At 41.3% G+C, this 14318-nt stretch overlaps 1 protein-coding gene across 18 annotated transcripts in view; it reads right to left on the bottom strand.

The window, feature by feature from the left end:
• PHF21A (PHD finger protein 21A) overlaps positions 1-14318 on the bottom strand; it is a 194697-nt gene that overhangs the window by 16040 nt on the left and 164339 nt on the right. For all 18 annotated transcript variants that reach the window (XM_053899788.1, XM_053899784.1, XM_019412289.2 and 15 more), the window contains 4 exons: positions 5702-5800; positions 3110-3161; positions 2253-2332; positions 1728-1788 (listed from right to left, as the gene is read on the bottom strand). In XM_053899788.1, coding sequence (XP_053755763.1) covers positions 1728-1788; positions 2253-2332; positions 3110-3161; positions 5702-5800 — 292 coding nt within the window. The remainder of the gene's footprint in view (positions 1-1727; positions 1789-2252; positions 2333-3109; positions 3162-5701; positions 5801-14318) is intronic.

Genomic DNA, 14318 nt, shown 5'->3' with positions numbered 1-14318 from the left:
AGAGGATCTATAAACGGACCCTACTGGCTATGGCAAGACTGGTCAACTACTCACTCCTGCCTTATGGTACATCCAAGCCAGGATCCTTGTCAGAAGGGCCAGGATCAGAGCTTCTAAGCTTTGGGTGATCAAAAGTATATGCTCAGCACACCAAAGGGAAAAGAGGAGGAAAAAAAAAAATGCCAGAGAGGCTCACAACTGCCTACGAGCACTAGTGAATGGTGCAGAGGATCAGAACCTTACCAACAGCTATAAATTATATCGGGACTATGCATCAGAGCCACGGTTCTGTCAGACATTACACGAATATTACCTATCTATGTTAAACTGGTGATGTCTGCAGTACAAAGACAGATCATACAGGCTGTCTTTCCTAGGGAATCAGGGCTGCCCAAAAGGGAAGTAAAAGATGAATGTTCTTTGTTTACCCTCAGAAGCACATCCTAGGCATTGTGAATACAGGCTTTCATCCTCTGACCTTGGCAAGCAATGCCAAGGTCTTTCTGGCTTGTTTAACCCCCGTCCTCTTAGCAGATACTCCCCACCGGCAGACCAATTAACTGAGGCTTCGGACTGAGGGCTCCTTTCTGAGAACCGGGTCAGAGGTCACTAAAAATTGCCAAAATTAAAACCACAAAAAATAACCCACGGCACTGGTTACTGTGACCCAGGAATCGACAGGAGGCAATGACTTGGGGTTTCCCTTGGAAATATTTTTGGCTACTTAAAGGACAGGGCTAATGAAACGTTAGAATGGGTCACTGAGGGTGGGTACGCTATCTCTTTCGGGTAAGGACGTGGTAATGGTACAGCTGTAGCCTTGACTAAGGAAGACAAAAGAAAAGAGCGTGGATGACCTCCTAAGCTTCCAACCGCTCCTGAGACAGTGTGTGCATATGCGAAAATTAGTATGCTACTCCACTCACTCTGCAACCTTTCTAGCCTGGAACTATAATTCAGGGACACATTATCATGTGGAGAAAGGGACCTTGGGATGTATTACTGACATCAAAGTACAATTTCAGAACCTTGTTTATGAGCTCAAACTCTGAGCTATTAAGACCTATTTAGACCTGCATGGAGGGTGTTGCGGCCTCTGCCCACGAGTTAAGGTGCAATGCCCACCCTGGGAGGTCTGAAATATGGGGATGGAGCTCTTTAGAAACTTCTGCTTCGGGGAGCCAGTTTTGACAACGACCTTCTCTTCCTTAGCTGGAGATGCCCTCAACTCCTAGATCCTAAGTTCTTGGTGTGGCCACCTCTCTCCTTCCTGGAAAGTCTGCGGCTCATGGAAACTCGAGTCATGCTCTGGTCTCGCTGGCAGCAGGATGACCTAGACACTACTAAGAGCACCTTGGCAACAGCAGTGCTCTGTTATGCTCAATGATGCTAAAATGCTTCCTTTCGCACAATGTTCTGTTCCCTGTGCTATTCAAGGACAGCCTGGTGGGCCTGGGGCAGAAATGCTGTATTAAGCCACCTCCTTGAGTCAGCCTTGCCAGAATCCAAGGAAAGGCAACTTTTGATTCAGTATACAGAACTCTAATAAGAAATCTCACTGTCTTCCCCCCACCCATTTTCAGAGAATGACAATAATAAAACTATTTTCAAGGGATTTAGGAGTTAGGCTCTAGGACAAAGGGGAGGAAGGGGCAGGGGGGTGGGGGGAGAAACACAACACAGAAAGCAGAAGCAACAGCAAGGGAGAGCTACAAAAAGGTACTCACCTCTCTTCCGGGTCCCAGGATGCATTGTACTGTTCAGGTATGTGACTGCACTCTTCTTACGCTTTGAGGATTGAAGAAGGAAAGGTAACTGGTTGAATAGCACGGTTACCACCGATACTGGCACAAGCTATAGACCAGGCGTAGCACGCCTGTCAACATGCCAACGAGTTAGTGCTAGTCAACCCAAGGTCTCAGTGCTAAATGGGCTTTATTATATATACTTGGCTCTGAGAGAATATTCCAGAGAGGTCTGCCTCTGCTTCAGATGACGGCTGAGTTGAAGCCAAGAGGAGTTACATTTTTAAGGTGGGTCTGTATTTGCTCAAACTTAGGAAAAAAACTAAGGGGAAAGCAGTGAATAATAAAAATGAAACAGGATGATCAGCTGGAGAAAAACCCATCATTTCGCAAAGCGGGCCAAGTACAATCAGGGTACTGCTCTTCAGCAGGTTTTCAGATGGGAGGTGATGGAAAAAATCATAAACAAAACTAGAACAGGAAGGGCCAAGCTCTGGCCAGGAATACCTCTGGCTCAAAGACTGCTCCACTGTATACTGGATTGGCTGTTGTTCTTCTTTTTCGCTCTTGCCTCTTGCTTTGGATTTCTTGGGAAAGCAAAAGGTCTGAATTAGAAAAGAGATATGGAGAGCCTCAAAAATTTAACTTCATTTTTTATCTTTTGGCTTTCCCAGGACAAATCAGAAATGGGGCAAATCTCTTTGTTTCACTGCAGCCTCAGCAGAGGCAAGCATACCACTGGGAGCAAATAATGTAGGACCATCTATGCTCACCTCTCAGAAAGCGAGACCATGCTGTCCTATAATGTGGCTCTCTGTGACCAAGAGCTTAACAGTGGACAGCGTGTGTAAATAAGCTATCCTCATCTATTTTTAGGTCACTTTAATATAGGGGTGGATGAACTTTATCCATAGACCTGGACTGAATAACCATAGTTCACCATTCTTGAATTAAATGACTAGGACAGGTATAGCCTGGTAACTGTTCTTAGGATTCTGATAACCTAGCGTGACTGAAAAATACAGACAGAGACTTGTCAGAGGGGCATTTGATACTCCATGCGGTCAGGAAAAAAAAAAAAAGTCGCTTTAATCCAGGCAAGTGGGGAGTCTCCCCTGGACAGCAGCGTGGATCACCACAGGGAGGGGAAGGGATGAATATTAGATAGAGGAAAGGCAAGTTGGACTCCAAAGGAAATAAAGTCCACACTAGTTGAATCATACTCTGTTGGCGTTTCAGTGTTCTATATATCTTAGCAATAAAGTCAACCCCATTTTCTTTTCTTTTTTTTTTAAGTCAACCCCATTTTCAAGAATAAAGCTCTGGGCCAGAAATAAGGCAGCACCACAAATATCTTCTCTTACCTTCTAGATGGTCATGTGTTACCAATCCTAGAGACACCATGAAGGCAAGTTTCTGTGCCAGAGAAACAAGAATGCGTTTCAGTTTGGGTTCTCACAAAGCCAACTGCATGTTCCTAGTTAGACTCCTAGGCAAAGCCAGTCCAACAGGCTTGGACTGGCTGGTCACTTGAAGGAGGCCGAGATCAGGTGACCAAAGAACAAACACCTTCTAGAGCCGCTCTGGAGGCTTTCTGGTCTTACGGGGATCAAAAGAGAAGGACTGGGACCTGCATGTTCCACTTTCTCAATGACAGAGATCAGTATCTTTGAGTGACCTAAGTTTTGTTGTTGTTGTTGTTGTAGCTGTTGTTTTCCAAAAAAGCCTCTTAGATAGGAAGACGATATCACACTCAAAAACATGCAGAGGGTTACAAAGAGCTTCCCATACAACAAGCTCCAAATTCCAAGTACTTCACTTGTCCTGACAGGTCAAGGGTTCTGACACTGTTACTGCCAATGACCGGACAGTGCTAACTTCAGGCTAAATGAGTTTTAGGAACAACAGCAGATGGTTCTGCTTAATACTATGATTTTTAAATGAAACGTGGACCTAAAAATTACAGAGCAGTCTCTCTTTGGAGACCACTCTCAGGGCTCCATCAGAAGTTAAATTGATTAGAACACTGAACCCCAAAGCTGGAGCATTAGATGCTTAAAGTTGGAGGGAGCAACATACTGATTCCTGTTTTGCTCTGTGGTTACATGTGGTCTAGAAAGCACATCTTTGCCTGTGGTTGCTATCTATGCCAAATAATACATCATCAATTTCTCTCACAGATAACAGAAAACATCAGCAGTTGTTAGGAGACATATTCCTGTAGAGTTGTTTATATCATAGTTTGGTCTTTAAAAATCCCGACCTATTCAACAGCAACAAGATCTATTCAACCCTCAACATTCAATACAAATGATATTTTGGCCTGAAGTGACAGGTTCAAGCTATTTAAGATACTGAGTGTTTTAGGAAGAAACAGTCCCTGAACAAGGCACTTGAGAACACAGAAGTGTCCTTTAGTGGTATCCTCAGAGTTCTGAAGAAATGTTTTTATTTTATTTCTTATTTAAAAAACAGGTGGGCACCTATCCCCCTGACAGCCAGGGTACGTCAGCAAGGAAAAGCACTCTTGGGACTTGCTGCCATGCTGAAATAGCATACATTTTGTGATTGCCAATTAACTACATTCCTGCTTTCCACGAATATTCTTCACAACCTAATCAAGATTAGGAGGCTGTCTGCCAACTGTTCTCTGTTAATAAAACAGTATGTGGACTGACATTCAGAGGCAGCTTCTTTTGATCAAGTAACAGTACTCGTCTTGGCCAGTCACATCCAACTCATCTTTGCCAGTCTAGATCAAGCTCACAAAAAATTATTAAGTGAAAAAAAAAAATCTCCTCTCCTCTGGAACAGATTTTCAGTGATAAAGAGAATAAAAAGTTGTCAAGAACTTTTGCCTCATCTGTGTATCACACGTGTGCCAGGAACTAATTTATTCTCTTTATGGTAGTGATTTCACCAGTCAGAAGGTGAAATATACACGACTACACATGGTGGTACTTGCTTGCCCACACTGGGCAACTAACGTAAGATATCCTTTGGTTTCCTTTGATAATTTTCTGGATGACTTCGTAAGGTCCTCAGCAATTTGCATCACTGGTCCTTCTTTCTGGCTCAAGTTTTGGTCTCTTTTTCAAAGATGTATTAAAAATTAATCCATTTCATATCAGAAAGAATTATAATTTATACTTGTTTTAGAAAAACCTGCACCCAATAAATCACTGCTTTTAAAAAAAGGACATGAAGCTTTGATGGCTTCCTGCCACGATCTGAATGGTTTCATTAAAAAGAATGCACTGAGGATACAGGGAAATAGAGTGTTGGTCTAATAAAATCCAACTATTATATCTTCATCATCGTATTACCTGCACACATTTTTCTTTTAGAGCTGCTTATGCAAAAGCCAAACTAAAAAATTCCCTCGTCTAAGGGGACACGTGAATTTACATTCTGTATTTGTACCAGTCCTGTTTACTATGTGACTCTGTAATTCTATCCTAAGTTATGGTACATATGTTACTATTTTCATCCCTACTTTTATGCTTCAATGAACTCCTTTTAGGCTACTGGTTTATCTGGGATTTGAGAATCTGGTGCAATTTAACAGTAGTAACAAAAGTGCACATGTAACAACTATAATCAATAACATAAGCAGACCTCAGCTGAGTGAACTGTAGGGACCTCTTAGAAATGCTGGCTGAGACAACACATAACTATCATGAGGAATGCAATGGGATACCTGGGAAAATGATCACTAATCTTACGTTTCAAATTTGTAACATGTGCATGAAATGTCTGTATGCCAGCTCAGGGACACGCCAGGACCCACTCTTAATCTACCTTAGGCCAAACTGACTTGGCAATAACATTACTGAGTCGTGTGGAAGCACAAGAAAAGGAAAATCAAGTGATTGAGAGGGCAGGTGTCTCTCCTGGTTTATGAGAATAAGTCACATCTCATAGACTGAGCCATGCCTTTGGAGGGCTAAGCCTACCTGAGGGTTCTCCTCCCGTTTTGGTTTGGGTGCAGCAGGTGGAGTGATGGTACGGCTCTCTGTTTGTTTCTCATCGGTTTCCGTGTGGGATTTAATTGTCTAAGGAAGGAAAAGTAAATGAAAATTCAGAATTCGCTTTTCGTTAAAAAAATGAAAACATAGTTTGTAGACAACAAAGAAGGAAAAAAGAACATACTCAAATTGGAAACATATTAATAAAAGAGATAATATGGATTATATTTTGGAAGGCCCTAGTTGAAATAATTAAATTGTTTAACTAGAGTAGATATTAATCTATAACTGTAATAGTCTAAACTACACAAAAAGAAAAATCCACACTTTAATTCCTCTGTATGAAAATGAATATAGGCTGCTCTGATTTCAATGTATTTTAGGATGTAGGGACAGTTTTCCAGAGCAAGCCCATTCTTATTACACATAGGTCAAGCTCCAGTCCACTGCAAGCTTAAAATCTGAATAACGTAAAAAAAAAAAAAAATCTTGCGTACACATTCTTCTCTTTCCAATTCCGATCATCACCTAAGAGAAGAGGCAGAATTACCCTCACTTGGGATATTTAACACCTGCCTGTAGCATCCATTAGAGGAGAGATGCGCTTGCCAAGAAAAGGTCATCTTGTAAGAAGCTAACAATCCGATTACCCCCAACTTTGTCTTCCAGATGCATCCATTCCGACAAAAGAACACCAGTATCGTTATCATCTTTAAGAACAAATGGCACCTAGCAAACTGGTAGGCTCAGTTTGCATTACTATTCTTATTATGATCCAATGGCTAATTCATTTTACGAACCCCTCTGGAAATACTGAAATGATATTAGAAAAGTGGATACAAAAACTGTGAACACAAACCTACTTTACTTTTTCAAATAAAAAACACGTGGATGCTAATGGTCTTTTTGTATGGTAACAAGAAATTAAATGAGGGTAAAACTGTGTGATTATTAATGAGTAGGATTCTGTCCTGTGAGCAGGACAGCAAAAGTTCTCAAAAATCATTATGTCGTGAAATATGTTACTAGATCTGAAGAACACATACAATCACAAAGATCTTTCACTTTCTTTCCTAGCCACTTCCATATTTTCCTTCTGCTTCTCATATTTATTATTTTAGGAGACTGTAAGCATCTGCCATTATCAATACTGTGGCAACCACTGTTCTGGGGCAAATGCTGCCTGATTTTTTTTTTAATGTTTACTTATTTATTTTTGAGAGAGAGAGAAGGAGCAAGGACATGTGTGAGCAGGGAGGGGCAGAGAGAGGGAGACAGAGAATCCCAAGTGGGCTCCGTGCTGTCAGTGCAGAGCCCGATGCAGGGCTCGAACCCACAAACCGTGAGATCATGACCTGAGCCCAAACCAAGAGCTGGAAGGTTAACTGACTGAACTACCCAGGTGCCCCATGATATTTTATATTTTACCAATGCCCTATTCTATTTCCTTCTCTATGATAAGCTACTTGAGAGAAGACACTGTTCTATACACATTTGCAGTCCTCTGTGCCTACCTAGTACAATGCCTTCCAGAAGAATCACGTATTTCTCTCTCACATTTTTTTTAACCAAAAAGGACACATTTCCTCCATAAAACAAACCACCAAATACATCTATAAGGGTACACGATGGGGAAGTAGGTTATAGTGTCATCTTTAAGGGCCTGGGTGTCCAGAAAGCTTATTTTCATAGCTTTCTAAGTGAGGAAGGGCAGGAAGTCTGAGGGAGGGGAGATAAGAGAAGGTCACCTGGAAGGGTCTGCTGATCCACTCCAAGGTTGTGTGAAATTTTGGGGGGTCTCTTGGTTCCACCTCTAAGGCTGAGTGACACACACAGTGGCAATGCCTCTGGGAAAGGACAAGCCAATTCCTCTCCACTAAGAGTTGGGAGTTGAATTCAACCCAGTTGAATCTGGGTTCAAATTTGCTCTCTCATTCAAGAAGAGTACAATTATCTCAGGGTTGGATAAAAAACACCAAAAGCATCCAAACAAAATTAAAACAATAAAAAACACTGGGGAGACATCTTTCTCTCATGGAGCTCCTGCTCGGGGGAAACCAGGCCATGCTGTGAACAGCACTGCGCAGAGGCCTGTGCGGTAAAGGAACGAAGCTCCAGCCAGCAGCCAGCGGGCAGTGAGACCTGCCAACAACCACGGGACTGAGCTGGGAAGTGAATTATCCAGCCCCCAGTGGAGCCTTGAGAGGACTACAGCCCTGGCGTACAAGTTTGAAAGCAAACTTGTGAGGGACCTTGAGACAGAACCACCCAGCTAAGAGGCAAACTGATTCCTGACCCTCACAAGCTATAGGGAATAATAAAATATTTGTTGTTTTAAGCTGCTTAAAGCAAACCAAAAACATTAGGGCTGGGGGAGTGACAGAAATGGCAGAACAGGGAGCTCTAAGAATTAGTCCTTCCACTGAAGCAATCATTAAGCTGGCAAAAACAGAATCCGCTTTTTAGAATTCTGGAATCTAATAAAAACCTTATAGCAACCAGGGGGACACTGACTGAAGAAAGAAACTGCTAAATTTCACTAAGAAAGCATTTTTTCCTTACCTATCTACAAATCCCCATTCCACAGCTTGGGCAGAGGCTCTGCAGATGGCAACCTGTGTTCCCAGCGTGGCTTGCTGGTGCTAAGGGAAACAATATGGACCTTCTAAAACACCCGTGGTTGGGCGTTTTGATCTGTGTGGTGGTTCCCTGAGGACTGGTACAGAGGCTGACCTCTGTGTTGCCCACCTTATTAGGCCAAAGTGGCTTTCGGGGTGACATCTGATGAAAGCATCTAAAGATATATGTTACCCATAGTCACCTGGTGTAAGGGAGATGGTGGATGGAATATACAGCAGACAGACCCAAAGGCCTGGGAAGGAGGAGGCTGAAGAAGACGACTCCTGGAAGAGTGGTGGCTTTCAAGGGCTATCACATATACTGGGGCATCCAGAATGTACCGCACATTCCCAGGGCTAGATGCATGTTTAGAAAAGATGTGAGAGAACTCTAGGTTTGCACTGCTGGCTGATCTTTGAGCTGTATCCAAGGAAGAGGTGAAGGCTAAGGCAGAGTTACAGATGGCCTGGCTTAGAACTGACGAAGTAACCCTGCTCAGAGCCAATGTGCAAGGACTGGGAAAGTTGTGTTGTGTCTTTTTAAAAAAAATTTAGTTGTTGTTGTTATTATTATTATTATTATTATTATTATTGGTTTTTTTGGCTCCAGTTGTTTAAGAAAATCTGTCAGGTCACTAGCTGACCACTGAGACAACAGAACAGAGAGTTCAGTGACTGTACATGACAAGAAATACAGTTTTTGCAAAAACAGTTTGGTAAAGGCACTAAACAGATAACTGCAGTCCTCAACCAAACCCTGGGGTGGGAGGAGAATCTAATCTCGAGTTATCACATTGTAATTTCAAAATGAAGAGTTTTCAACAAAAAATTGGAAGGCATACAAAGAAAACAGGAAGGTATGGCCCATTTGTAGGGAAACAAAATCAACAAAAACTGGCCTTAAGGAAGCCCAGTCCAGCCCTGGACTCTCTAGAAAAAAAACTAATTAAATATGCTCACAGAGCTAATGGAAACTATGGACAAAGAATTGAAAGAAACCAGGAGAACAATTTCTCACCAAAAAAGACACTACCCATAAAGAGATAGAAATTATGGAAAGGAACCAAATAGAAACTCTGGAGCTGAAAAGTATACAAGTTGAGATGAAAAATTCTCTAGAAGGGTTCAGGCAAAAGAAAGAATCAGTGAAGTCCAAGACAGGACAACGGAAATTGTCCAGTCTGAGGAACAGAAAGGAAAAACATGAAGAAAAATGAATGGAGCCTAAGGGACTTGTGGGATATCATCAACATATGCATTATGCATTATGGACTCCCAGGGGGACAGGACAAGCAGAGAGAGAGAGAGAGAGCAGCAGAGATAATACCTGAAGGATTAATAGCTCAAAACTTCCCACACGGGATGAAAGACAGAAATCTACACATCCAAGAAGCTCAGTGACATCCACGTAGAATAAACTCAAAAGACATTCACAGTATGTGGGAAAATGGCAGAGCAGGAGGCCCCTGAGTTCTCCCTGTCCCCACATTTACAACCAGATTTTAACTACATCCAAGTCAATAAACAGGAATGCAATCTGAAGACTGGAGCAACACATTCTACAACTAAATATAGAGAAGAAGCTGCACCTGAAAGGTCAGGAAGGTCAGAAAGGCAGAGGGAGGCTGCCGGCAGGAGGGAGAGAGCTGTGTGCAGGAGAGAGAAAAATGGGCCCTCGTACCAGGGAGCTCACATGTGGAAGAATGATCTCCATAACATTTGGCTTTAAAAACAGGGCTGAATTCCATGAGTTTTAAAACCAGTGGGACTTGGAGCCTGAAGCTTTAAAAGTCAGCTGACTCAACACTGGGTGAGCCAGGGTGAGGGTGAATGAAAGCTGGGTCGCCATCCTTAAAGAGAGCAGGCTGAGCCAAGAAAACATAAAAACGGCAATTTGCACAACACAACGCTGGGGGCAAATGGGAGACAGATCCGTTCACATTGATTTTGAAGTGTGTTGGGGGACTTCTCTGAAAACAAGGGAGCTGGCAGATGCCATTCTCTCCACGCCTCTCCCCACCACCGCCAACCCACAGCATAAACAGAGCCACCTGCAGGAGGCAGCACTGCATAGACACTTGCTACCTAACCAGCTGGCAGGGGCACCACACCCACGAGCTCTCCAGAGGACTCATCCACTCTAAGCCTGCTAGCCTTGGCCTTGGGCTCAGGGCAAATTTTGTTAGTGTACATGCCCGCCCAGCCACTGAGTGCACAGCTGCCACAGCATGCCCTTGCCATCGTGCACCAGGCCCAGCTGTGCCCACCTCACTCCCCTGGCCAGCCTGGCACACAGTCCCCAAATGCTTTGGGAGATTCCCCATAGGACAGGACTAGTGGCCCAGCGCAAATTGTGCTAACACTACCATCCCCCTCACAAGTTCCCCAGAGGGCACGACCTCTCAGATGTGGTCTGCTTGGGTCCCACAAACACCACAGACAGCAAGCACAGCCCACAAGAGGCGGAGAGTCAGTACAGACGACTGCAGTGAAAGGAAAAGTGACTCAGACACAACAGCAGGGCGTAAGCAACACACAGGATACTCTCCTGAAGTGCCAGGTTCTGGTGAACAGGGGACACTGCACTGCAGAGGGCATTCTAGGACCTCTTCTTCATACAGTCACTACTTTCAAGAGCAGAAGACACAGCTGACTTTCTTACACACAGAAACAGAAAAAGAGAGGCAGACAAAGTGAGAGACATTTATATATCTGAAATGAAAGAACAGGACAAGGCCATGGTCAGAGATGTAAGCAAAACAGATATAAGTAACATGTCTGACAAAGAATTTAAAGCAATGATTATTAGGATACGCGCTGAACTTGAGAAAAGAGTGGAAGACCCTTAACATGGAGATAAGGAATAACACAGCAGACATAAAGGGCTCAGTAAATGAAAAATAGGTTGATGGAATGAAGAGAGGGCTGGAAGAAGCAGAAGAATGAATTAATGACCTAGAACACAGAGTAATGGAAAATAATCAAGCTGAACAAAAGAAAGAAAAAAGAACTAGGCAAAATGAGAATACACTTAGAGAACTCAGTGACTCCATCAAATATAGTAACAGTCATAGTGTAGGAGTCCCAGAAAAAGAAAGAGAAAAGGGGGCAGAAAACTTATTTGAGGAAAAAGTATTTGAAAACATCCCTAATCTGGGGAAAGAAACCGATATCCAGATCCAGCAGGCACAGAGAACTCCCGTCAAAATCAACAAAAGCAGATTCATACACAGACATATTATATTCAAACTGGCAAAAATAGTGATAAGAAAAAAACTTTAAAGCAGCAAGACAAAAGAAGTCAGTAACTTCCAAGGGAAAACCCATAAAGCTTTCAGGAGATTTTCCAAAGAAACTTTCCAAGACAGAATGGAGTGGCATGATATACTCAAAGTGCTGAACGGGAAAATTCTACAGCCCAAAATACTCTATCCAGCAAGGCTATCATTCAGAATAGAGAGATGAAGAGTTTCCTAAAAAAACAAAACCAAAGGAGTTCATGACCACTAAACCGGCCCTGCAAGAAATATTAAAGGGGACTCTTTGAGTAGAAGGAGAGACCAAAAGTGACAGTACAGAGGTAGGAAACACAAAAGAAGTAAAAGTGAATATTTCTATTAAAAAAATCAGTCAAGGAACTCACAAAAAAAGGATGTGAAATATAATGACATATACCTAAAATGTGGGTAGGAGAGTAGAAAAGAATGGGTTCAAACTTAAACAATCATCAACTTAAAACAGACCACTATATGCAGAAGAGGTTATATACAAATCTAATGGTAACCATATATCAAATACCACTAATAAATATGCAAAGAATAAAGACAAAGAAATCCAAATATGTCACTAAAGAAAATCAGCAAAAGAAAGACAAGAGGGGATCAGAGAAAATCTTCAGAAATAACCACAAGACAGGTAATAAAATGGCAATAAATATCTATCGATCAATAATTACTTTGAATATAAATGCAGTAAACACTCCAATCAAAAGAAACAGGGTGACAGAGTGGATTTAAAAAACAAGGCCCATCTATATGCTGTCTATGAGAGACTCATTTTAGGCCTAAAGACACAGGCTGGAAGTGAGGGTATGGAGAAACATCTATCATGCAAATGAAATGGAGGTCAAAAGAAAGCCAGAGTACTAATACTTATATCAAATAAAATAGACTTTATTTTTTTAAATTTATTTATGTACTTTGAGAGAGCAAGCAGAGGAGGGGCGAGAGAGAAGGAGAGAAAGAGAATCCCAAGCAGGCTCTGCACTGTCAGAGTGGAACCTGATGTGGGGCTCGAACTCATGAACTGCAAGATCATGACCTGAGCCAAAACCAAGAGTCAGACGCTTAACTGACTGAGCCACCCAGGCACCCCTAAAATAGATTTATAAAACAAAGACTGTAACAAGAGATAAAGAAGGACACTATATAATAATAATAATAATAATAATAATAATAAGGGTACTATCTAACAAGAAGATATAACAGCTGTAAATATTTATGCACCCAACAGAGAGGCACCCAAATCTATAAAACAGTAACAAACATAAAGGAACTAATCAATAATAATACAATAATAATAGGGGACTTTAACACCTCACTTACATTGACAGACAGATCATCCAAACAGAAATCAACAAGGAAACAGTGGCTTTGAATGACACACTGGAACAGATGGATTTAACAGATATATTCAGAACATTCCATCTTAAAACAGCAGAATACACACTCTTTTCAAGCGCACACAGAACATTCTCCAGAATGACCACATATTAGCCCACAAAACAAGCTTCAACAAATTCAAGAAGATCAAAGATATACCACTCATCTTATCTGACCACAACTTTATGAAACCAGAAGTCAACCAACAAGAAAAAAACCTGGAAAGATCACAAATACATGGAAGTTAAATAACGTGCTACTAAACAATGAATGGGTTAACTAGGAAATAAAAGAAGAAACAAAACAGTACACGGAAACAAATGAAAAAGAAAACAATGGTGCAAAACCTCTGGGATGCAGCAAAACAGATTCTAAGAGGAAAGTTTACAGTAATACAGGCCTACCTCAAGAAGCAAGAAAAATCTCAAATGAACAACCCGACCTTACACCTAAAGGAGCCAGAAAAAGAACAACAAACAAAACCTAAAACCAGTAGAAGGAAGGAAATAATAAAGATTAAGCAGCAATAAATGATATAGAAACTATAAAAAACAATAGAACAGATCAATGAAATCAGGAGCTGGTTCTTTGAAAAAAAAATCAATAAAATTGATAAACCCTTAGCCAGACTTACCAAGAAAAAGAGAGAAAGGACCCAAATAAATAAAATCACAAATGAGAGAGGATAAATAACCACCAACACCACAGAAATACAAACAGTTATAAGAGAATATTGTGGAAAGCTATATGCCAACAAATTGCATAACCTAGAAGAAATGGATAAATTCCTAGAAAAATATAAGCTACAAAAACGGAAACAAGAAGAAATAGAAAATTTGAACAGACTAATAACCAGCAAAGAAATTGAATTAGTAATCAAAAAACTCCCAATATACAAAAGTCCAGGGCCAGATGGGCTTCATGGGTTAATCCTATCAAACATTTAAAGAAGAGTTAATACCTCTCCTTCTCAAACTATTCCAAAAAATAGAAAAGGAAGGAAAACTTCCAAATGAGGCCAGCATTATCCTGATACCAAAACTGGATAAAGACACCACTAAAAAACAAACAAACAAACAAACAAACAAACAAACAAACAAACTACAGGCCAATATCCATGATGAAACTAGATGTAAAAATCCTCAACAAAGAAAGAGCAAAACGAATTCAACAATACTTTAAAAAAATCATTCACCACAACCAAGTGGGATTTACTCCTAGGTTGCAAGGGTGGTGCAATATTCACAAATTAATCAGTGTAATGCATCACATCATAAGAGAAAGGGTAAGAACCATAAGATCATTTCAGTAGATGCAGAGAAAGCA

The sequence above is a fragment of the Panthera pardus genome, unplaced genomic scaffold (genome assembly GCF_024362965.1).
Source record: "Panthera pardus isolate Hobbes unplaced genomic scaffold, ASM2436296v1 HiC_scaffold_12, whole genome shotgun sequence".
Taxonomy (NCBI): domain Eukaryota; kingdom Metazoa; phylum Chordata; class Mammalia; order Carnivora; family Felidae; genus Panthera; species Panthera pardus.
Note: the sequence above shows the minus strand (reverse complement) of the source record. Positions and strands in the feature narration are given on the sequence as shown.